This window comes from Sciurus carolinensis, chromosome 1 (assembly GCF_902686445.1).
Source record: "Sciurus carolinensis chromosome 1, mSciCar1.2, whole genome shotgun sequence".
Taxonomy (NCBI): Eukaryota; Metazoa; Chordata; class Mammalia; order Rodentia; family Sciuridae; genus Sciurus; species Sciurus carolinensis.
Window position 1 is genome coordinate 64,974,836 of NC_062213.1, and position 23,796 is coordinate 64,998,631.

The 23,796-nt window shown below is 42.3% G+C and overlaps 1 protein-coding gene across 1 annotated transcript; it reads left to right on the forward strand.

The window, feature by feature from the left end:
• Positions 1-1,627: 1,627 nt before the first annotated feature.
• Positions 1,628-15,168, forward strand: Prdm14 (PR/SET domain 14). The gene is made up of 7 exons (XM_047550442.1): positions 1,628-2,330; positions 2,850-2,903; positions 2,994-3,151; positions 4,905-5,172; positions 9,627-9,829; positions 12,163-12,264; positions 14,941-15,168. The coding sequence occupies exons 1-7, from the start codon at positions 1,628-1,630 to the stop codon at positions 15,166-15,168; spliced, it is 1,716 nt and encodes a 571-aa protein (XP_047406398.1).
• Positions 15,169-23,796: the final 8,628 nt, after the last annotated feature.

Consider the following 23,796-nt stretch of genomic DNA (forward strand, 5'->3'; position numbering starts at 1 on the left):
CGGCTATGGGGACGCCTGTTCGGGGTGGGTGTGAGCGCAGAGGGGATTATTAGCGACCCTTGCCCAGCTTTTGGCTCACCGAAGCCGCAAGCCTGGAGCGGCTATAGTGCCTGCTTTGGAAAGCGGGTAGAAGCGCTCTCCACTAGATTCCGGCGAGGGTTTGAGGACTGATGAGTTAAGTGGACGACCTCGGGGACCCTGGGGCGAGTCGAGTTCCGGCCAATGACTGCGGTGGGCGGGGAGAAGGTGGACCTGGGGACCTGCGTGGGCCAGATTCTTTCCCTTGCCCTCAAGGAGCCGGCGGCCCCGCCCGCCCACTCTCCGTCTTAAAACCCGCTCGGCCCTGAAGGCTTGCCGGAAGCCTATCCTTCCGGAGCCCGCTCCACCCTAAGGGGTCCTGAACAGTGGGATTCCCTGAGGTAGGTGCCCCGGTGTTCCAGGGCTGGAGGAAGCGCAGTCAACACTCGCTAGCGCAGTTGGTTTGGATGGTCTTTTGCTCTGGCGGAGGCTTTTCTCCTACACTGGCTTTCAACCCCTAAGTTCCAGATCCTTGGGGTCGCAGGTGGCAGGGACCAAGACGCCTTCCAGAGGCTGGGGAGGAGACCGGGAGATACGTGTGTCGGCTGACCTCTTCTTCTGACCCGGTGTTCTTTAATTTCTGAGTCACGACCCTGGTTGATTTCCTTATTGGGCTCATTGATCTTGCCCTGAAGACCCTCCAGCCCCGAAAGGGCTTCAGATTCCTGAGCCTTGCAGCGCGTCCATTAAAACACATCCTTTCCTGGAGGGGACCCAGGCGGCAGCGCGGGGGCGGGCGGTCCCTGAGGCTTTTTTGCCACCTGGTCTGGGCCTGGACCTCGCTGGCTCCCAAGAGGAGACCTGATCCCCCTAAATCCTAGGTTGGGATGACTGGAGTTTCCGAGGGACCTGGGAGATGTAGCGGTATTCTTCCCGCTTGAAAAACGAGAGGCCTGGCTGCGAACTCCCGGGAAACTGAGGGTGGTGCGCAGCGGGGACATCAGGACTTCAGGGGTTATACCGCTGTTCTTGCAGCCCGGCACGCATTCCCCGGACTTTCTAGAATCTCCATCTACGCGGTTCGACCCTAGGCCCTTGGTTCATCCCTCCCTGCTAGGGACCCAGGAGTGCCTGGAGTGACCGCCTGCCCTGAAGCCCTAGCACGGTTTTGTGCTTGACCAGCTCCGTGGGTGGAAAGGCCCGGTGGCTCAGACTGGTCGATCCTCTAAGAGAGTTTTGTGGAACAGGGAAGAAGGAGGGAACAGAAATTTAAACAAGTTTTGCCGGAAACGGGTTGGGGGGGGGCGCGTCGAATGTAGAGAACAGGTGTTGAAAATCAACAGTGTTTGGGCAAGATGTGTTTGGAGAGGAAAGTCGGAGGCGATACTAACCAGAAACTTGGAGTCGGGCGGGATCCCGGCGGGTTTTCGTTTGGGGATTTTGTGTTTGTTTTTGATAGTTCTGGCGGGATCGAATTTGGAAGTGCATCCAGTTAATTTCGATCTGGGGTGGACTTGGGTGGAAGAAGCCAGGCGGGCAGGAACACCTAGCGGGACAGTGCTTTTCAGCCGCGTTCGCTTTTCTGCAGACTCGCACAGCTTAGCTCGCGATGGTTCTATGGCCGCCAGGTGAAGCCGAGCTCCAGGACAAGGTGTGCTACCCTCCAGAGAGGTTCCAGAGTAGCCCCCAACACCTCGCTGCCTACTACACGCCTTTCTCGGCCTATGGGCACTACAGGAGTGCCTTGACCAGCCCAGAGGAGGATTTCCAGTCTTTCCGGCATCTGGAGGCGGCGGTGTCTGCGTCCCAGGGGGTGACCCCTCTCCCCTTCCCGATGGCGCCTCCCTTGCTGAGCCCGGATCTGGCTCTACAGAGGGAGCCACTCTATGATCTGACCTGGTACAGCAAGATGTCACTGTGGTACCCAATTCCCCACCTCCCCAGGGAGGTGCCACACTTTCTGAGTAGCCATGAATATAACGGCGCAAGCGGTGAAGATTTGGTCCCCATTGGTGGCCGCAGCGACAGTGGCCAGTGTTGTGGACCTGATACTTTAATTCCGCCGCTCCCTACGGATTCCTCCCTGTTACCGGAGGGGCTGAAGACCTCCCAGTTAGTATCTCCGTCCCCCAGCAAGAGATCTGAGGATGGTCACAAACACCTGGACCAAGAGGGAAAATCGCCTCTTCCTAGTTTCAACTTCACGGAAGAGGACCTGCACTTCGTTCTGTATGGGGTTACTCCCAGCCCGGATCACCCGGCCAGCCTCCACTATGCGATTTCCGGCTTCCTAGGTCCCGCAGAAGGTTTTGGTAAAGGGAGTTCACACCATCAAGAGTTGGACTGGATGGGAAGAGGGTGGGAGCCTATCAGTCGGGAGTAAGCGGAGTGGGGGTATTAGGCTCACTTCCGAGGCCCCACTTCCTTAACTGCATGATTTCTAAGGTTGGTTGTAGTAAAAGCTGAGGTCTAGGAAAGAAATGGTTCATGCAGTGCAGTGGTGACAGGGGTGTGCAGGGTTTCTCTACTGCAGCCTCATGCACTTCATAAATTAGTCCCAGTTTAGCAATCTACACTGACCTTAATTAAAAATTATCTCTGATTCTGAAGTTTGCAAAATAGAATTAATTACTTACATTAAGGATTGCTTTGAGTCTCAGATGAGCTATTATGAATGAAAAACTCATGTTAAAGGAGCAGGAAAAATAATAAAGGATAGATAAACATCAAACTTAGTGATGATTACTTCTAAGGAGTAAGGAGGGAAATTATAAAAGCAGTTCATAATACATTTTTAATAGAAAAAACATTTTTTTTTCCTTTTTTTCTAGGGTCTGATCATATTCCTCAAAATCTGGATAAAGATGCCCTTCAACTTCCAGAAGGTGGGCAGCAGTCCTTGCTTGGATGTCTTTCTTGGAACTAATATGGATCACTTTCCTTATTCATTTTTTCCTATCTTGGGTTTCTCCTAGGTCTCTGCCTCATGCGGATGATGTTTGGTGAAATTCCACATTTTGGTGTGTTCTGCAGTAGCTTTGTTGCCAAAGGAATCAGGTTTGGACCCTTTGAAGGTAAAGTGGTCAACACCAGTGAACTCAAGACCCACAGAGACAATTCTCTGATGTGGGAGGTAAATATCTTCTGGTGTGCCCATTTAAAATGGGGAGAAAGACTGGAAGGAAAAATCTTGTCCTTTGCCTCTGCAAGAGTTCTGGGGAAGGACATCAGCTGTTCACTTCATCAATAGCACATCTGCATGAATTGTTTTGTGGTGCCCCAGATCATTTTAATCTGTGAAGATTAGCCATTGAATATACATTTAAGCATATATTTAAATAATTAATATGCCTTATTTATAAGCAAAACTAAATGCTTTAAATATTATAAGGTGCTTAAAGTATGCTAAAGGGAATAAAATAGATTTTACCTATAAAATTAGCAGAGGGTTTATGAATTAATGCTCTTCAAGCTAGTGACAGTGTATGGGGCATGCTGGGGAGACTCCACTTTGTTCAAATGCAGGAGAAAACCATTTATCAGAATTACCAAATACCTTAAAATGTTCAAAACATCTTCACCCTGAATTTCTTCTTCTAGAAATACAGTTTAGAAAAATAATTCGAAATTCAGACTATGTGAAAGGTGTTAATCACAAAGTTGCTTATAATAAAACATTAGAGAGCTGGATGCGGTGGCATGCACCTGTAATCCCAACTCCTTGGGAGGCTAAGCAGGAGGATCACTAGTTTGAGGACAGCTAGATTCTGTCTTAAACAAAAAAAAAGAGACAGTGAAATTGCTGTGCCAGCAGTGGAGAAAGAATTCAGTTACGACTCTGTCCATATTGTTGAAAATTAGATAGAAATTAATTAGTCTGTTGTTTTGAAGTGGTGTGGATAAATGCTTTTCTTCCCTCTTTATGAAATTAATATATGCTTACAAAATTTGGGAATCAAAAAAGTGATAGGCCTGGGTGTGGCGGCACATGCATGTGATCCCAGTGACTCTGGGAGGCTGGGGCAGGACCATCAAAAGTTTGAGGTCATTCTTGACAACTTACTGAGACTGTATCTCAAAATATAAAAAGGTCTGGGGATGTAGCTCGGTGGTAAAGTGCCCTGGGTTCAATCCTCAGTACCTCTCCCCCACCCCTGCCAAAAAAAAAAAAAAAAGATTGGATAGGATTAGGAGGTAGATCAGTCAGTGGTAGAGCACTTGCCAGGACAGACAAGAGGACCTGAGTTGAATCACCGATACAGAGAAAGAGAGAAAGAAAGAAGAAGGAAGAATGAAAGGATGAATCTTTTAAAAGGATGCCCCCTATGGAGATGTCCTTAAGATAATAAATTTAGTTAGGCTTACACAGATTTATATATTACTTGTAATGAGATAGAAATCTGAAGTAGCCAGGCATGGCGGTTCACACCTGTAGTCCCAGTTAATTGGAAGGCCAAAGCAGGAGAATCACAGGCTTGAGGCCAATCTGGGCACCTATGTGAGACTCTGTCTCAAAATAAAAAAGGGTGAGAATGTAGCTCAGTATTAGAGTGCTTGCCTTGCATGCATAAGGTCCTGAATGTTGTCTCTAGTACCACAAAAACAAAACAAACCCTGATTTACAGAAATATATTTGGTAGATTCAAGTGTAAGATTTGGGTTATTGTTATTACTATTCAGATAGGGTCTTGCTGTGTTACCCAGGCTAGACTTGAACTCCTGGTCTCGAGTGATCCTTCTTCTGCCTTAGCCTCCCTGGTAATTGGGACTATAGGCACATATTGCCATGCCCAGCCTATTTTTTTTTTTTTTTAATTTGTTTGCCTATAAAGTTACATATGAATACCAAAAAAGAAGTACAAATCCAAACTTATTCTTTCTTTTAGATCTTTGAAGGTGGTAATTTGAGCCACTTTATAGATGGAAAAGGTACAGGGAATTGGATGACCTATGTCAACTGCGCCCGCTTCCCAAAGGAGCAGAACCTAGTTGCCATACAGTGTCAAGGGCAGATATTTTATGAGAGCTGCAAGGAGATCTACCAGAACCAAGAGCTCCTTGTGTGGTATGGAGACTGCTATGAGAAATTTCTGGATATTCCTGTGAGCCTTCAGGTCACCGAGCAGGGCAAACAGCGATCTGATCCCTCTGAAGGTGAGTGCATGTCTCCAGCAGGACCTCCTGGTGCAAGAACTAGGCTTTTAAACCCTCCTGGCAGAGCTCCCCCACCCCCTACCGGTTGCTTCTGCCTCTCAGTTGCTTCTCCTTCCCAGGTGTGAGGCATGAGACTAAATTACAGGTGTCTCTAACCAGGGGTTCATTACCCTGCTGAAAGAAATGGCTGCCTCTTTCCCAAACTGTTGCAGCTACTAATATTCATAAGGACATCTTTTTTTCTCCACCCCTCTCCCCTTCTCGAGAATAAAAAAGAAAAAAGTGAAGTAAATGGATGCCACTTCTGCCTTGGGTGAGTTGGGTTTATCTCTACTGAGATAACAGTGCTGATAAAGAAAAAGTGCTTAGAGCAGTGTATTTTTAAGTGGTGGGTTGCAGTATCTTAGTGGGGTGGGAAATCAATTTAGTGATCAAGACCACCATTACAGAGAAAAAAGAATAAGAGAAAATATTGATGGAAATCACTTAAGAAATAAGCATTGTTTTGTGAAGTTTTTGTTTCAAATGGACACGTTATGTATCTGTGGACATCCATACTGGATGTCAAGTATAGAATGTATTTACTGCTGGTCCCAGGCAAGTTTGAGAAACATTGAGCTAGGCTCTAGTTCTCAAACTATAACCACCTGGGGATCTTGTAAAGGTGCCATTCAGGGTTGGAACCCATTGCGTGTGTGTGTGTGTGTGTGTGTGTCTGTGTATGTGTGTGTGTTCTGCAGTGCTGGGGATCGTGAACCTAGGTCCTGGCACACATGGCTGGCAAGCCCTCTACCACTGAACTATATCCCCAGCCCAAGACTCTGTATTTCCGTGAGCTTCCAGGGACTGCTGCTGCTGGTCCCCGAATAACATTGGAGTAACAAGGAGCTAGGAACACCAACCCACTCTGGGAGTGAACCTCTGAAATTTGTTTCCAATCCCTACCCCAGGCTGGGGATAGAACCCAGAGTCTCTCTCATGTGAAGCAAGTACTCTACTATTGGGCTATATCCTAAGCATGGAATTTGTATTTTCAACTGATTTTGTATTTTTCTTTGTACATACACATGTTTGGGAACTACTGATCTATGTGGCACAAGACAAATTTGATTAATATGTATAATAATATAGAAGACAGCATCATTATGGGATAATAAATGTACCAAGTAACAAACTGAAGAACATGTGACTTACTGGATGCCTTGGCACTGGTTTGTAACCCCAGATACTCAGAAGACTGAGGCAGGAGGATTGAGTTAGCAAGACCGTGTGTCAAAATAAAAATTAATAAATTTTTGGAAAGAGTTGGGAATGTAGCTCAGTGGTTGAGTGCTTGCCTAACATGTGTGAGGCCCTGGGTTCAATCCCCAGTACCATGGGAGGAAAAAGAGAGAAATGCTTAGTAACTTATAAAATGTAATCATCATCCTTTTGAGAAAATATTTTTAAAAACTGAACTGTTAGCTAGGTGTGGTGACACACACCTGTAATCCCAGCAGCCAGGGAGCCTAAGGCAGGAGGCTTGCAAGTTCAAAGCCAGTCTCAGCAACTTAGTGAGACTGTAAGCAACTTTAGCAAGATCCTGTCTCAAAATAAAAAGGTCTGGGGATGTAGCTCAGTGATATTGTGTCCCTGGGTTCAATCCCTGGTACCAAACAACAACAACAAAAGTGAACTACTAAAGTGTCCATACTTTAGTTGTACTCTTTGATGTCTTAATTATACTCTTCTGGAAATTTGTTGACAATAAATAGGCGAAAAGGAAAAGGCTTTGTCCTCCAGGACTTTTACTATATAGCACCATCCATATTAATGAGAAATGCAAACCACCTATGCTGAATAGTAAAATTGTTTTTAAGTAAGTAAAATAGTAAAATTGTTTTTAAGTAAGTCATGATACATTGTTAGCAGAGAATTGTGCAGTTTTCTGAGGTCACAATTATAAGAAGCAACACAGTAAAGACTTATGATGGAAGAAAAAAATAACATACAGTAGGTGACCTTTGTTTCAGTTCTGAACCAAAGTAGATGATCTATAATGCAAAAACTGTGGAAGGCAACTTATAAACAACTTAATTTGATGGGAAGACTTATAGACGAATTCATTTGTTTTCCATTAATATGATTTTGAACCCAAGTCTTTGCCCAGGCCAGGCAAGTGCTTTACCTGCAAGCCACCACCCCAGACCAATATGATTTTTTTTTTAATATAATAAAGAAAGGAAAAGACCAAGCGCAGTGGTGCACACCTGTAATCCCAGTGGCTCAACTGGGGAGACTGAGGCAGGAGGATCCCAAGTTTGAGGCCAGCCTGGTCAATGTAGTGGGTGGGACCCTGTCTGAGAATAAAATAAAGTGGGCTAGGGATGTAGCTGAGTGGTAAAGTGCCCCAGAGTTCAATCCCCACACAAAAAACCCCTAAGATTCCTCTGTGGTGCTCTCGAAAGAAGTATGTGTGTCTGTCTATCTGTCTCAGGTTTTTTGGTGAGAACTGGTCTTGAGTGAGAATAAGATCTTGGGTGGGGAGGGAAGGGTCAGGACTCTATGTGAATAAATTATTTGAATATGCAAGTGTGTGTGTGTGTGTGTGTGTGTGTGTCTGTATCTGTGTCGGCGGGGTGGGGGGACGGGCGGTGGAGGTGTAGGATATGAAAACAACTCTTTATTATGACGGTAAGGACACTTAACATGAAATCCACCATCATGAAGACAAATTCTTAATTATTACCAAACAACATAAACTATTTGGGCAGAAAGTATCATTATCAGTGTTGGGAAACCCCTTGGCTTAGAAAGAATGGTTGATTGCATTAGAAGGAAGAAAAAGGAAAGAAACAGAATAAAATCGGGTTAAGTACAGTTCCAAGGAACTGATCAGGAAATGTAGTTAACCGAAGCTCAGTTGGTAAGGATCGCTGTTTTATTTCTCCTTAATTAGTTATTCTTAGCAAACTTAGTATTGGACCATTATTTTGAATCTTGGTGTGCTTTATAAAGTGTTTTGATTTGTAGACTCACTGACCCACCCTGTTTTGGAGACCCTCTCTTTTATTCCAGGAAGACCAGGTATTTCTGAGCAATGAAAATTCTAGCCCTGAGCTTAGATTCCCCCTCAGCAGGGAGATTCTGAGAGCATTAAGCACCTCCATGAAAGCCAGAGACAAAGCAAGTAGGATGGTGGTTCTTCACAGGTTGGCTGTTGCTTTCCTGGTTATTTACTTAATGAATGGTTTATTTCCTTAGCCACCTGTTAACCATGCCTGGGATGTAGCTGTCAACTAACAAAGCCCCTGATGGACAGTTCCCTGCTGTCCTGATGCAGAAAAAGATTTCTATCTACAGATTCTTGCATTGACTCACTGTAGGCTCTTCTCCCTCCCTGGAGGCAGACAATGAGGTCTCCATGGTGTATTTCATAGTCAAAGCCACTTAATCCTCTGGATTCCAGAGTGTCCTCAGCAGGGGTACTTTTGTAGGTGGCCCCTGTTCTGTCCCCTGCCCCCAACACATAGACACCTCTGGACCTCAGACCTCCTTTGCTCTAACTTTTCTCTTCCCCACCCCCTCTCTCCTCCACTAACAAAAACAGATTTACCTTTCTCAGGCTTGCCTGCCACGTGGTGACTTGGTATCACTTGGTTAGAATTAAATTTAAATTGCTGGGGATATAGCTCAGTTCATATCAAGCACAAGGCCCTGGGTTTAATCCCCAGCACCACAAAAAAAAAAAAAAAAAAAAAAAAAAAAAGGAGCTGTTCAGAGTAGCTTAGGCACTATGTATGTCATCATATATTACATTGTGACAAGGCCTGGCAAGAATGAGTACAAGAACCAAACCACTGAACCACTCTTCTGTTAAGGCTGGCAGGAGGATTTCCTCAAATCAAATGTTTCAGGGAAGCAAAGGGAAGGAGAACCTGCAGATGCAGACATTTAAGAGACAGGCAACCATGCTGTTGTAAATAACATGTAGACTCTAAATTCTAATTTAGACAAACTGTAAAGTAACAAATAGTATATATGTATATGTATATTTCTAGTAAGGAATAAGTTGATTTTGTAGGTATGAATTTTTTTGGTACTGGGGATTGAGTCCAGGGACACATAACCACTGAGCCACATCCTCAGCTCTTTTATTTTTTATTTAGAGATAGGGTCTCTTTAAGTTACTGAGGCTGGCTTTGAACTCTCAATCCTCCTGCCTCAGCCTCCTGAGCCACTGATTATAGGCATGTACCACTACACCTGGAAAGATAGTTTATTACACTATCATTTTGACATTCTTTAAACTTTGCAGGGAGACTTCAGATCTAGAGTATTCATACATAGAGTAACGGTGAAAACATCTATGCGTTTACAGTTTTCTGATAAAAGATTTTTAAGATCTTCTTGGAGGAAGTAAGGACAGCAAGGTAGTTGACAAACCCACTGGCACTTATCCCTGTGTTTGACAGAATCTGCAGATGGTTACAGATGTGAAAGGTGTGGAAAAGTGTTTACCTACAAATACTACAGAGATAAACACCTCAAGTACACCCCCTGTGTGGACAGGGGTGATAGGAAATATCCCTGTTCCCTCTGCAAGCGATCTTTTGAAAAGCGGGACCGGCTCCGAATCCACATCCTTCATGTTCATGAGAAGCACCGGCCTCACAAGGTGAGTGACTTGAGGGTGTGGTGGCGAATGACCTGCCAGCCCTGTCGCTGCACTCTGCTTTCACATTCCCTCCCCATACTCCTGGGCACCGGTGGAGGGCTACCTCAGGGCCAGTTGGAAGGACATTGCTTGGCAGGATAGCTCTCTTGAAAGAGGTAGATGTGAATAGATAACACGGTTGGGTGCCAAATTGCTTCCCAGAGAAGGTGTCGATTTATGGTCCAGTCACCTGGGCTTATAATGCGGTAAACAGCAACAGCTCTCCTACCAATAAAACTATTCTTTTTTGATAGATGGAAAAGGGCTTTAGTTTGTATCTTCATTATTTAATAAAGTTTAAATCTTAAAAATATATTGTTTCTATTTGCCTGTGATTTGTCAGTATTTGGGGTGGGGGAGTGGGTAATCGGGGATTGGACCCAGGTGTGTTTTACCACTGAGCTAAAGAGTATTCACAGATCACTAAGTTGACCAGTCTAGCCTTGAACTTGTGATCCTCCTGCTATAGCCTACTGAGTAACTGGGATTTCAGGCTGTACCACAGGCCCCACCAAATTTTGCTTATAAGAATACACGGTCAAATTAGCCAAGCTGGGTGCTGAGGATGTAGCTCAGTGGTTAAGCATCCCTGGGTTCAATCCCCAGTATCCAAAAAAAAGAAGAAAAAGAATATATGGTGAAATTTTTTTTTCTTTTTCTTTTTCTTTTTTTTTTTTTTTGTGCCAGGGATTGAACCCAGGGGCACGCTTAACTACTGAGCTACATCACCAACTGTTATATATATATTTTTTTTGAAGCAGGGTCTCATTGGGTTGCTTAGGGTCTCAGTAAGTTTCTGAGGCTGACTTTGAACTCAAAATCCTCCTGAGCAGCTAGAATTACAGGTGTGCACCAGAATGCCCAGTTTACATGTTGATTTTTTCTGTCTAAGGATATTTTATTTTCATACTAAATTAAAATTTTGGCGAGATACAGGATTTTTTTAATTCATCAATCTGTTAAACAATACATAAAAATTATACATTTGTATGGGAAATTATGTGATTTTTTTTGTGTGTGTGTGTTTACATTGTGTAATGTTCAAATCAGTAAGCATATCTACTCAAACATTTGTTGTATTTGTCTTGTTTTTCATGTTTCTTTTGGTGCTTGGGGATGGAACCCAGGACCTTGTGTGGTACACCCCCTGGCAACCTTTTGGTAGCTGCGCTTCTAGTAATTTCTTTCACGGTGTGTAACTCAAGCACATGCACCCTTTGGATCCCCAAACTAGCCCTTTTTGTAGGTATTACATGCCTTAGATCACCTGCCACTGTGCATCGCTATTGTGGTTTATGTAGTTCACCAACACCCCTACCAGATTTTTAGCCTGTTATTTCTAGCAGAGTGTTAGGCACGTAATAGGTATTGTATAAATATCTAAATTAATTACACAGTGTTTGTAGTTCATTCATGACGGTGTGAGGAAGGCAGAGCAAATATTTTGCCCATGAGGAAAAGCAGGAAACAAAGATTCAAATTTAATGCACTTGACCACACAGCTACTACTTTTTTTGGGGGGGGGAGGGTTTACTGGGGATTTAATCACAGAGTTACACCCCCAGCCCTTTTTCTTTTCTTTTTTTTTATTTTTTTATTTTTTAATTTTTTTTTTATTTTGAGACAGTCTCACTAAGTTGCTAGGGTCTCCCTAAATTGCTGAGGTTGGCCTCCTGTCTCAGCCTCCTGAATCACTGGGATTACAGGCATGCATCATCATACCTGACTCAACTGAAGCTTCTGACACCCAAAGGTGCTTGATGAAATACCTAAAGTCATAGCATTAGTGTTAACAGTACTGGGTAGAATCTAGAGCAAAGCCCACACTGCCCGATTCTTAAAACTTGCCCCTCTCTTTCTTTCTTTCTTTCTTTCTTTTTTGACCACTTTTTTGTTTTATTGCGCCGTGACGCTCAGCTTTGACCCCCGCACTTACGCAGAGGGAACAGCCGCTCTTTCCGCTGCTGCTTCTTGGTCTTTCGGTTCTCCTGGTGCATGTTGAACCTGCGGCATATACCTCAGTGGGCCGTAGTTCCAGGGGCTTGTGCTTCTTGCCCTTGTAGAATTTCCTGGGATTTTCTTTCTGAGCCTAGGATGTCTTTCTGCTGTCTGAAGTGGATCGATCCACTGTTTATAGACACATACACACACACACACACACACACACACACACACACACACACACACACACAATAAATACGTAAGAGTTCTTTCAACCCCAGGTGGACATAATGTTAAAATAGACTTGTTAGGGGAAGACGGGGCTTCAACTCTATTTTTCTTTTTCACCGTAGTGTTCTACATGTGGGAAATGTTTCTCTCAGTCTTCCAGCTTGAACAAGCACATGCGAGTACACTCTGGAGACAGACCGTACCAGTGTGTGTATTGTACAAAGGTAAGCAGAACCTCCTTCGGAGGGGTCTACCTGGCACCCTGCAGGGCTGTCCCTGGGTAAGAACTGGGAGTGTAAAGCCTAGCTTATAATGCGGTTTTTGGTAAATATTAGTCCAATTACCATCCCAATTTGCATCTCATAAATATGCTCCAATTTGCTAAAGATGGTCAGCCATGACCTATTGCCAAGCTAGCATTTGGAGCATTTGTGATAAGATACTCCCCAAATTTACAGAGATCTGATGATCACAGATACCTAGAATTTAAAAGCACAAACTTGGCCAAGATTTAAGCCTTGCTTTTATTACCTAAACGTGTAACCTTGAGAAAGTCCATTAACTTCTCTGTTGTTTAATTTCCTCATTGGTAAAATGGGGGGAAATAGTCTTCACAGAGTCTTTAGGTTTAATATATAAAACTCACCTAACAGTGCTTGACGTATGGTAACCACTACTGAAATGTGGCTACTATTATTACTACTTAAATGTATGAAGACTTAAATTGGGGGAATGCTACCGATGTAGCTTTCTAGAGGTACATGGTGGATGGCATCTAATCTATATTACACAGAATACAAAGTTATAAAAATGCGGAGGCGGAGAAAAGGAAGAAAAAAATGGAGAGGGATTAGAGGTTAGGGATTGCTGGAATAGAGATAATTTGTTCATGCTTTAGAAATCATGTACCAAAATAACCTCCTTCTGTTTTGATAAGAAGCATCTATACTGTCCAATGTGTAACCATCACCATACTTGGCTGTTTGAATTCATAAAAGTGAAATAAATTAAAAATTCTGTTCTTAGGTTGTACTGGCCTTATTTATTTATTTAGTGATGCTGGGGATTGAACCCAGGGTCTTGTGCATGTAAGGCAAGCACTCTACCAACTGAGCTATATTCCCAACCCAGCTGGCCACATTTTAAGCTTAGTGGCCACACATGGCTAGCAACAACCACATTGGACAGCACTGGTACAGAGAGAGCATGCCTGTCATTGCAAAGTCCTGTTGGGAGAGCACTGGTATAGACTATGCTTCTATCAGTGTGTGTGAGTGATGAAACAGGGTGCATCACGCTGGTGCTGAATACTGCTGGGCTATAAAAGAGGAATGAACTGTTGATAAACACGGCAACCTCAGTGAATTTCCAGAGAATTAGGATGAGTGGAAAAAGCAAATCCTAGAAGGTTACCGATATGATTCCATTGATAGAACATTCTTGAAATGACGAAGTTACAGAAATAGAGAATAGATTAGTGGCTGTCATGGTTTAAAAAGAAAGTGGAAAGAAAGGGAACTTGGTGTGGTTACCAAAGAACACCATGGGGGATCCTGAGGGAGAAAAAGTCTTGACTCTGTCAATGTCAACATCCTGATTGTGATTTTACAGTATAGTCTTTAGTGTAAGACATAACCATTGAGGGAAACTGGGTGAAGGGTATATGGAATCTCTACATTTTTTATTTACAATTGACTGTAAATAATTATCTCAAAGTTTAAAGGTTCTGACTTATGCAAAGACATTAACCAGTATTAGTCTGTCCTTTGATAATGCAGTTTGTCTTGAAGAATGTCTTATTTAAACGCTGGCTCCTGGGTCTTATGTCATGTTTGGATCATGCTTTCTCAGGGTGGTAGGATTGACAATCTCTTTGGGTTTTTTGTAGTTTTGTTTTTGGGGTTTTTGGAGGGGGTGGTTTTTATCTTTTTGTGGTGCTAGGGATTGAGCCCTAGTGATTGTTTCTAGACATTCACTCTACCACTGACTCACACCCGCAGCCTGCAATCTGCATTTTTAACTGGAGTTCCCAGCGATCTGATCATAATCACTGCATTGTTCTAATATGCAGGGCTACTCAAAACTAGCCAGAATGACAAAGCAGTCTAGTCCTTTTTGATAAGGCTGCTAGTGTTGACCACACATGCTCTATAACCTTGAATCCAAGATTTGTCAATTGGAGAGGTAAGGGAATGACATCAGTATCAGCAACAAGGAGCTGGGCACTGTAGTGCACACCTGTCATCCCAGCTTCTTGGGAGACCGAGGCATGAGGATCCCAAGTTTGGGTCTAATGGATATGGAGAATAAGAAATTCCCGAAATAATGAGACCTGAGAAAAAGAAGTGAAAATGAAGGCCATGCACTGGCAGCCTTCATCTCCCAGGATAAATGTTTTCTAGGTGCCGGCCAGCTGCAGACAGAGAGGAAGTGTTTTATCACCCTTAAAGGAAACAGTCGCTGGGAGGTGTTCATCTCTCCTCCAAAGTAAATCTTCAGGCACTGTCTGCAGACCTTGACCCAAAAGGCTCACATTCCTGACTATCCAAGCAAACTGATATATGTTCACTAGACAACTCCTCAAAATAATCTATTTTTGTTCAGTGGCTCATTTTCCACAGGAGAGTGGGTCCATGAGCACCATTTCATCCCCCTGAATAAAGAGCTGAGATGATGCATGAGGTTTGTGTCCTACCCGGGCTTTCTGTGCTAACACAGTCAGTCTGGACAATTTTGCAAGATCCTATCTCAAAATAAAATTTAAGAAGGGCTGGGGATGTAGCTCGGTGGTGGAACACTTGCTCAGCACGGGGAGACCTTGGGTTCACTAATGCCTTTTTTAATGGGTTGTCCAGCCCACAGAAGTTAGCTTTTTTCCTTCTGCTTTCTGTTCTCTGCAGAAGTTCACTGCCTCCAGCATACTCCGCACACACATTAGGCAGCACTCTGGGGAGAAGCCCTTCAAGTGCAAGTACTGTGGGAAATCTTTTGCATCCCACGCTGCCCATGACAGCCATGTCCGGCGCTCACACAAGGAAGACGAGGGTGGCTCCTGCGGCATTTGTGGAAAAACCTTCCCCAATTCAGAGGCTTTCTGTTCCCACATGAAGTTTCATGGAGACTACTAGCCATCCATGTGGAGCAGTGTGAGAACAGAGGATTCGGATGCCCTCCTTCTGGTTCTTGTTTTGAATGTATCATAGCAACAACTGATCATCACATTGAATGAGAAACAGAAAAATGGAACTGGCCAATCTGCTGAACTTACCAGAATTTATTGACTGTGGCTTTGCAGATAGGCCTTTGCAATTGTTCATGAGAGTACTAATTGGCTTACCCAGAAATGGTGAAAGCTGAAGGGTGAAGGCCTGAAGATCCAGCAGAAGCCCCCAAGTGTCTATGGAAGTCTCCACAGCTCAGGGACTAGGGACCGAGTCCTAGGTTTCTTGATGAAAGAAAAGGAGATCTTTTCTCTACTACTTGCTGTGGGTCTCTGATTGTACTATGTCTGTGGCTGTTGACTGTTCAATTTCTTCAAAGAAAAATCTTCCAAATATTCATCCAAGTCAGAGTTTTACTGAGTCTTCAGATGTGAATTAGTCTTCGATATTTATTTGAATTCATTTAAAACCCTTTGTTCCTGCCCCTCTCCCACCACATCATAAATGTATGTTTAGTACCAAACAGAATTAGAGGGCACAACCATTAACCAGTCGGGGAAGAACATTATAACCAAATGAAGAAAGGCTAAAAAATAAACATATTTATATCGCTCTGACTTTAATTTTGATTTCATTTCTGATGAAGGAAGTGAACTGTTTTTTTCCAAGTCTTTCTGTCTTTTCAGGCTCATGGTAACAGAGAGTGCAAAAATAAATAAGTAGAATAAGAGGCCTGCTAAAAGAAAGAAAAAGGTACTGTACAGGGTATCCCAAGGCTGATGGTGGGGGTGGGAATCAGCTTTTCTGACGTGCAGAGACAGTCTCGAGTGGGTAGTAATAGACTTGTTTATTGAGCACCATCCCTACATGATGTACCACTGAGTGTGCCACTGTACAGGTGAGACCATTGAAGCTGAGAGATAAAGGAAGTAGTGGGAGGTCACGTCCACTTTGGAGTCAGCTTGATGCTAAAGGCCAACCTCAGTAAACACCATGTTCAGTTTATGAATCCTGCCAAGGAAATAGCATTTCCTATTATCACATTCTTATGTACACTGAGGCAAGCAACAAAAACTTTTAAATATTCGTGCAAGGTGAAGGGCTCAGGAAGCAATCTGAGCCACTAAGAATGTGTCCCAGCACTGGCCAGTGGTTCTGTTGACCACCTAGGGGTTTGCTTCTCCCTGTCTGCGTAGGCCACTGTCTCTGAGTGGTGTAAATTCAATATTGAACAGATGTGCCTTCCAGAGGGAGGCTCCCAGTGGTAGCAGGGTCCTTTGAGCCATAGATAGAGTGCAGGTGGAAAAGCAGTGACAGATTTTCCTCCAGGGAATTCTTTGCTGCCTTGACTAGGTCTGAGTAATTTATTCTAATGGGACTGTGCCCTGTTGTTTTAGGACTGTTTTAGTTCATGTTAATTAAGTCAGAACAATGGTCTTTTGAAAAGATGGAGGAGGGGCTCATTATGTAATTAGGAGCCTTTCTTTGACTGCTAGTTCAAAATATATTACTTGAAACATTTTTTTACTGTTTATGGGTTTGAATATTGTCCTTTTTTAAAAATATTTTTAGTTGTAGATAGACACAGTACCTTTATTTTGTTTTTTTATGTAGTGTTGAGGATCAAATGCATTGCCTCACATGTGCCAGGCAAGCGCTCTACCACTGAGCCACAACCTCAGGCCTTGAATATTGTTTTTAAGTCAAATAGTAAAATAAGTCCCCCATTGTTTCACTCTTTGAAAAAAAATAATCAAGCTATTTTCTTTTTTTGAAATTGAATAACAGCAAATGCAGGTGAGGTTTTTTGGTTTCATCTGGCTATCCAATAGTCACTCAAAGTTCATGCCAAATAATACGTGCATTCCACATCGGAAAATTTTGAGAATCATCCAATTTGATCTGTTTGAAAAGTTTTGGTCATATTTCTCTGTTTACATATCTCAGTTTTTGGTTTGGAAAATAAAGTCAGTCATAATATTTTTCTTCATTAATTAACCTGAAGCTTTCTTATGTTCATTTCTGTGTATTTCACCTCTCTAAAGATGATTTGAACCAGCTCGTAACAATAATAAAAAGTAGAAGATCAACTATCTCATAAAAAGTAAAATGAGATTAAAACTCTGAACTAATATAATTGCAATGGCTGAAAATTGTTAGAAGCACCAAACTATATAACAATATAGAATTTGGAGTCGAATGACCTTGTATTTGCCCACCATTTCCTCATTGTATAAAGCTGATCAAGTCATTTAATTTCTAAGGTTTAACTTTCTTACCATAAAATAATGCAATAATTATTTTGTAGGGTGTTATGAGAATTAAATGAGACGGTGTATACGGGGTGATGCTTGATAAATATTTCCTTCCTTTAAGCTGTTACCACAAAAGGGAGCCGAGTATATTGGTGCACACCTGTAAATCCCAGCACTCGGGAGGCTGAGGCAGGAGGATTGAAAGTTCAAAGCCTGTCTGGGCATTTAGTGAGACCCACTTTCAAAATTAAAAATAAGGGCCAAGTGCACACCTGTAATCCCAGCTGCTCAGGAGGCTGAGGCAGGAGGATCTTGTTCAAAGACAGCCTCAACAACTGCAAGGGGCTAAGCAACTCTGTGAGACCCTGTCTCTAAATAAAATACAAAATAAGGCTGGGGATGTGGCTCAGTAGTCGAGTGCCCCTGAGTTCAATCCCTAGTACCTGCGAAAAAAACCTAAAAATAAGGGCTGAGAATGTAGCTCAATGGTAGAGAGCTCCTGGGTTCAATCCCCAGTACACCATCCCCCAAAAAGAAAATTCTCTTGATTATCCATTTCCTACAGAATCCAAAATATTCTAGGCGTGGAGCTCAGCAGTCTAGAATGAGTTCAGGAACCATTGCTTTATTTGATTTCACCCAGTTCCTGCAACAGCAGTGGATGAAAGTTGGTAGCTTGGTAACCTGGCAAAATCACAGAGCCGTATATTAGAAGAAAGCATTAGCATGTAGATTGCAGGCGCAGCAATTTACGGGGGACTGTGGATGGATATTAGAGCACATTTGGTCATTTTACTGTTGGAAAACTGGAACTCTGCAGCTCTGAAGCATTATTATGGAAACTACTGGTAGTTTCTCTGTTCATACTTCTTTGCCCCACCTGAGTCTATCTGATGATAAATATCTGTTCACTCCTTAAACAAAAAAATGTATGAAAAGGGACATTTGAAACCCTGGAAAAATGAGGCTCAAAGTATAGTGGCATCAATGATATTGATGGAGCTCTTAATGGGCCCTCAGGGTGTCCTAGGACCTTGGGAAGTTGGCAGTTGCAGCAAACAAAACTGTCAAAGTAGACAGATGCTTGGGACCCCAGTGGGCCTGCTCAGTGTTGTGGCCATAAAGTGGGCTTAGTTTTACGCAGGCAAAGTACAGGAAGGGTTGGAGAAGCTGCCATTCACAGTATAATAGAGGTGACGTCACTAATACCATCCCAGACCACCTATTATTGGTAGGTCCAATGTTAATACAGTAGGTTGTAAGTGCTTTTGGAATTTCTTGACTTGTAATGGAGCAGTAATTGCATAACTTTGTTACGAACAAATTTGTGCATTCAATTCTCTCAATAGATCCTAGGTACCATGATTCCACAATATCTTCTTATAGAACTCCCCCTCCCCTGCTACCCACACACACCTGAGAGTCAAACCTGGGCCCTGTGTGTGCTAGACAAATGCTCTACCATTGAGCTACTGTCCCAGTCCTTTCAGAACTTTTTCACTGACAAATTTTTTTTTTTTTTTTTTTTTTTTTGCGGTGCTGGGGATCGAACCCAGGACCTTGTGCTTGCAAGGCAAGCACTCCACCGACTGAGCTATCTCCCCAGCCCCACTGACAAATATTAAGATAAAATAACTAAAATTATTTTGAAAGAAAAAGAATATAGAAACAAATGCCTCCCCTATTGATAATTTCTCCATAAACTATAGGAATCCCGTAAGGAACAAGTTTTCTACATGATTTAAAGAGATTACTTATTCAGGAAATTGCTTCCATTTGTTGATGTAAATAATTTTCACCTTATTGTTTTGTTGACTTCAGTAATTAAAATCATAGCATTTTGAAATGAGATACTTAACCCTAATTACTAAGATAACAGGGAGAAGATTGTTCTATTTTTGCATGTGATATGATCTCAGGATAAAATATACTTTTCACTTTCATTCTTTTTTTATCCAGATTATCAGAATTTAATCTGGAGGTTGGGGATGTAGCTCAGTGGTAGAATTCTTGCCTAGCATGCCCAAGGCCCTGAGCTCAGTCCCTAGTAATACAAATACACACACATACACACACACACACACAAAAAAAAAAAAAAAAAAAAGCTAAAAGGATTTTTATCTGGGCACAGATATAATCCTAGCCACTCAGGAGGGTAAGGCAGGAGAATCTCTAGTTCAAAACCTGTCTGGGCAACAGAGAGACTGGGACCCAATCTCAAAAAAATAAACAAACAAATAAATAGGAATTCTTAAGATACATTGCTTATATATTAAAAAGCAGGGCAAATTGTGTGTGCTCTAACGTTATTTAAATTCTTTATAGAGTTATAAAATTTATTTTGGATTTATTTCTAGCATAGTACTTTGTCACGACAAAGCAGTTTTCTATTAAGAAAATACAACATCAGAAAAGTTTTTTAAATTAATTAACTTAAATTTAAAAAATACAGTATCAGGCTGGATGTGGTGGTTCAAACCTATAATCCCAGCAACCCAGGAGGCTGAGGCAGGAGGATTACAAATTGGATGGCAGCCTTGGCAATTTAGTGAGATCCTCAGCAATTTAGCAAGACCCTATATATATATGCTACATCCCGTATATGTGTGTGTGTACACTGAGGCACACACATTTTGATTTTTATAAATTGTTTGTAAGTGCTAAGTGTTCCTCTTGCTTTCATATGTGTTCATATATCTATGTGAATTTTATTTTTTAAGTGCTAATAAGAAGAGTAGGCAAGATTTAGGACCAAATTCGTGATTTTTCTCAGTATTAACCAATTCATCTATTGGCATGCAGTAAGAGAACTGGAAGGGAAAACATAATAAAGTCATTCATTCTCCTTGATCTTGTTTTCAAGGACAGCTGGAAAATCTCATCCGATTGCTATAAGTCTGCCTGGACTGAACCAGGGAAGGCCATTCAAAATCCTCTTGGTGAATTCTACCCTGAGTTATCTGATTTAAAGGTGCCAAAGCCAAAATCTCTTTAATTTGATTTAAAAACTATTTTCCAACTAGGACCTGGTGGAGGTTTTCCCAAGGTTGTAATTCCCTTGGAGAGAGCCTGCTATCTCTATCTCCTAGTTCTTAAATCACAAATCCACCCCACCCACTGGGCTTGCCCCAGGCAGGTGGGTCCCCTGATGGTAACAGCAGGATCTGACATCTTACCTGCTGACTAGGAGCCTAGGTTATAGCGGGGCAGTTAAGACCCATGAGCATAGCCAGAAACTTTTTGGCAGTTGTCACTTGTCAATCATAAGGGCCTCTCCTGGATCACCAGTGACCTGGGCACTTACATGTGATTGTTATAAGATGTGACAAATTTTGAGAGGGAGAGGAAATAAAAATGCAAAAATGGGTATTTTTAATCTCTATTACTTTAATAACATAAAAAATGTCAAGAGACTAAAAAATAGGGATCTGGGTGTGAATTTAATTAGTTACAAAAATGTTAAAGGCAAAATAGAAGTCCTCTCTGAGAATCCTGATCCTACAACCCAAATGTCAGTCATCAATGGGTCTATCAGTCCAGGATTTAAACACTGACTTCAGTTGTAAAATCAGAAAAGTAAGTTTGCGATTGTGGCTATTTACTTACTCAGCATCTAAGATAATGCCTAACCACTAACTTTCTGATAATAGGTAGCAGGCTGCCAGATAGAGAATTCATATTCAAAAAGAAATAAAACCAGTCATTCCTTCATTAAGAAGTAATGTTTTGCTGGGCAGAGTGGCATACGCCTGGAATCCCAGAAACTTGGGAGCCCGAGACAGGAGGATCGAAAGTTCCAGGCCAGCCTCAGCAATTCAGTGAGACCCTGTCTCAAAATACAAAATACAAAAGGGCTGGAAATGTAGCCCAGTGGTAAAAGGCCCTGGGTTAGATCTCCATTACCAAAAAAAGGATGTAATGTTTTAACTCCAGATAGAAAGAGTAGTGATAAGGAGCCCCTATGAAATCAAAGTCTTTCTCAAACTTCCCTGATGCTAAAAATAAGCTGCAGGGCCTAGTAAAGCCCAACCCAGGCCCCTAGGATGTTCTTTGCAACCACTGATTCCCAGTCATGGAGGAGGTGAGGATCTAAGAATCTGAAATTGTAGGTAGTGACCAGAAAATTCTTATGGTCAGAAGTTTGGGAAACATTCATTTTTATTTCTGTTTTTTTGTTTTGGTATTAGGAATTAAATCCAGGTGTGCTTTCCCGCTGAGCTACATCCCAAATCCTTTTTATTTTTTTAAATTTTGAGACAGGTTCTCGGTAAGCTACTGAGAGTCTCCCTAAATTGCAAAGGCTGGCCTCCAATTTGCATGCTGCTGCCTCAGCCTCCTAAGCTGCTGGGATTGTGTGCTTCACCATGCCTGACTACTGATTAAAGTAGTATTTTGTACTGTGATAACATATACTGAAGGACAAAGGTGAGGACAGCAAAAAGATTTGGGGTGATCCAAGCCTAAGTATTGCTTTTTTAAGTTTCTTAGGAAGGGTTTTTACATCTTTGTAGTTCATAAAACTGCTATACAAGAAAGAAGATGAGTTAGTGAATTTGGGATCCAATATGAGATGACGCAAGAGCTGAAAGATGGTAGCAACCCAAGTGTCCATCAATGGATGAGTGAATAAACAAAATGTATATACATACAATGAGATACCGTTCAACCTTAAAAAGGAAGGAAATTTTATATTATTCTCAGTCTCCTAAGAGATTGGACTACACCGTGTCCAATCAATATGTACAGTTACTAGGTGTCAATTTTAAAATATCTATTCTTAGTCCTAGCTACTCAGAAGGCTAAAGCAAGAGAATCACATAAGACCAGGAGTTCGAGGCCAGCCTTAGCAACTTAGCCAAACCCATCTCAAAAATAAATACCAAAGTAAAAAATTAAAAATATGTATTCATTACAAAAATTTTAAAGGAAAGAAATTTGATACTTGATACATGGATGAACCTTGAGGACATTATGCCAAGTGAAATAAGCCAGTCACAAAAGGACACATACTGTGTTGGTCCACTAACACGAGGTACTAAGAGTAGTCAAATACATAGAGTGTAGGATGGTGTTTGCAGAGATTGTGGTGAGTTGTTCAATGGGACAGGAGTTTAAGTCTTGCTAGGTGCATGCATGTAATTACAGAGACCTGGGAGGCTTGGGCAGGAGGATTGCAAATTTGAGACCTGCCTCAGCAATTTAGTGAGGCCCTAAGCAACTTAGTGAGACCCTGTTTCAAAATAAAAAAGTCTGGGCATGTGCTCAGTGGTTAAGGACCTCTGGATTAAATTTCCAGTACCAAAACACAAAAGTTAGGTTTTCCAAGATGAAAAGAGTTTTGGTAATGGATGGTAGGGATGACTACAAAACAATGTGAATGTACTTAATGTCACCAAACAGTTTGAAAAGTTCAGATGGTAAATTTTTGTTTTGTGTTTTTTACTGCAGTTTTTTAAAAAAAATTTTTTTAGAACCAGGCGCTGTGACATATGCCTGTAATCCCAGCTACTCAGGAGGCTGAGGCAGGAGTTTAGGAAGTTTGAGCCTTGGCATCTTAGTGAGACCCTGTCTCAAAATAAAAAATGAAAAGGACGGACTGAGAATGTAGGACAGTGATAGAACAACCCCGAGTTCAATCCCCAGTACTGCAAGAAAAATATTTTTTAAAATAATTTTTTAAAAGTGAGACTGACAGATGCTACAAGCAGCAAACCGGATGATTGGTGGGCTCCAAAGGCCCCTCCCCCTGTGAAGTGTTTCCTAAGCTCTGCATGGTGCTGCTGCTGCCTAGTCTTTGTTCCTGATCTCTTCCTGTCTGCTCCCAGCACTAACTGCAGTCTGAGGGTGGGACACTCCCTCACTCCGAGAGAAGCCTCACTTTTCAAAGTGTTTACCCCAGACCCTCTCTCTAAGTGGCTACCTGTCAGTTTCCATTTCAGTCCTACCTCTCTACTTACAGGACTGCTGACCACCAACTGACATATTACCTGTATTGATTCTCTAAGAGCTGTCAAGGTGGAGGGAAAGACTATTCTAAGGCAGCCGTGAGCTCTTAGCTGAGTGGAATCATAAACGCCCCCATTAAAGGTTTCATTCAATAACAACAATCTTTGCTAAAGTAAATGGACATCAGTCTCCCACCCCCACCACGAATACAGAGCCCATTATCAATGAGCAGAGAGCACTGAGCTGGGGCAGTATCAGTTTCCACATTTTCAAATGATTCCTTTAATGAAAAGCTGCATTCTTTTCAGGCCATAAAACACCAAGGAAAAGTCTATTCATTTAGCTATTGTACATATTAGCTTATTTATTTATGGCTAATGCTGCCATCAGCATT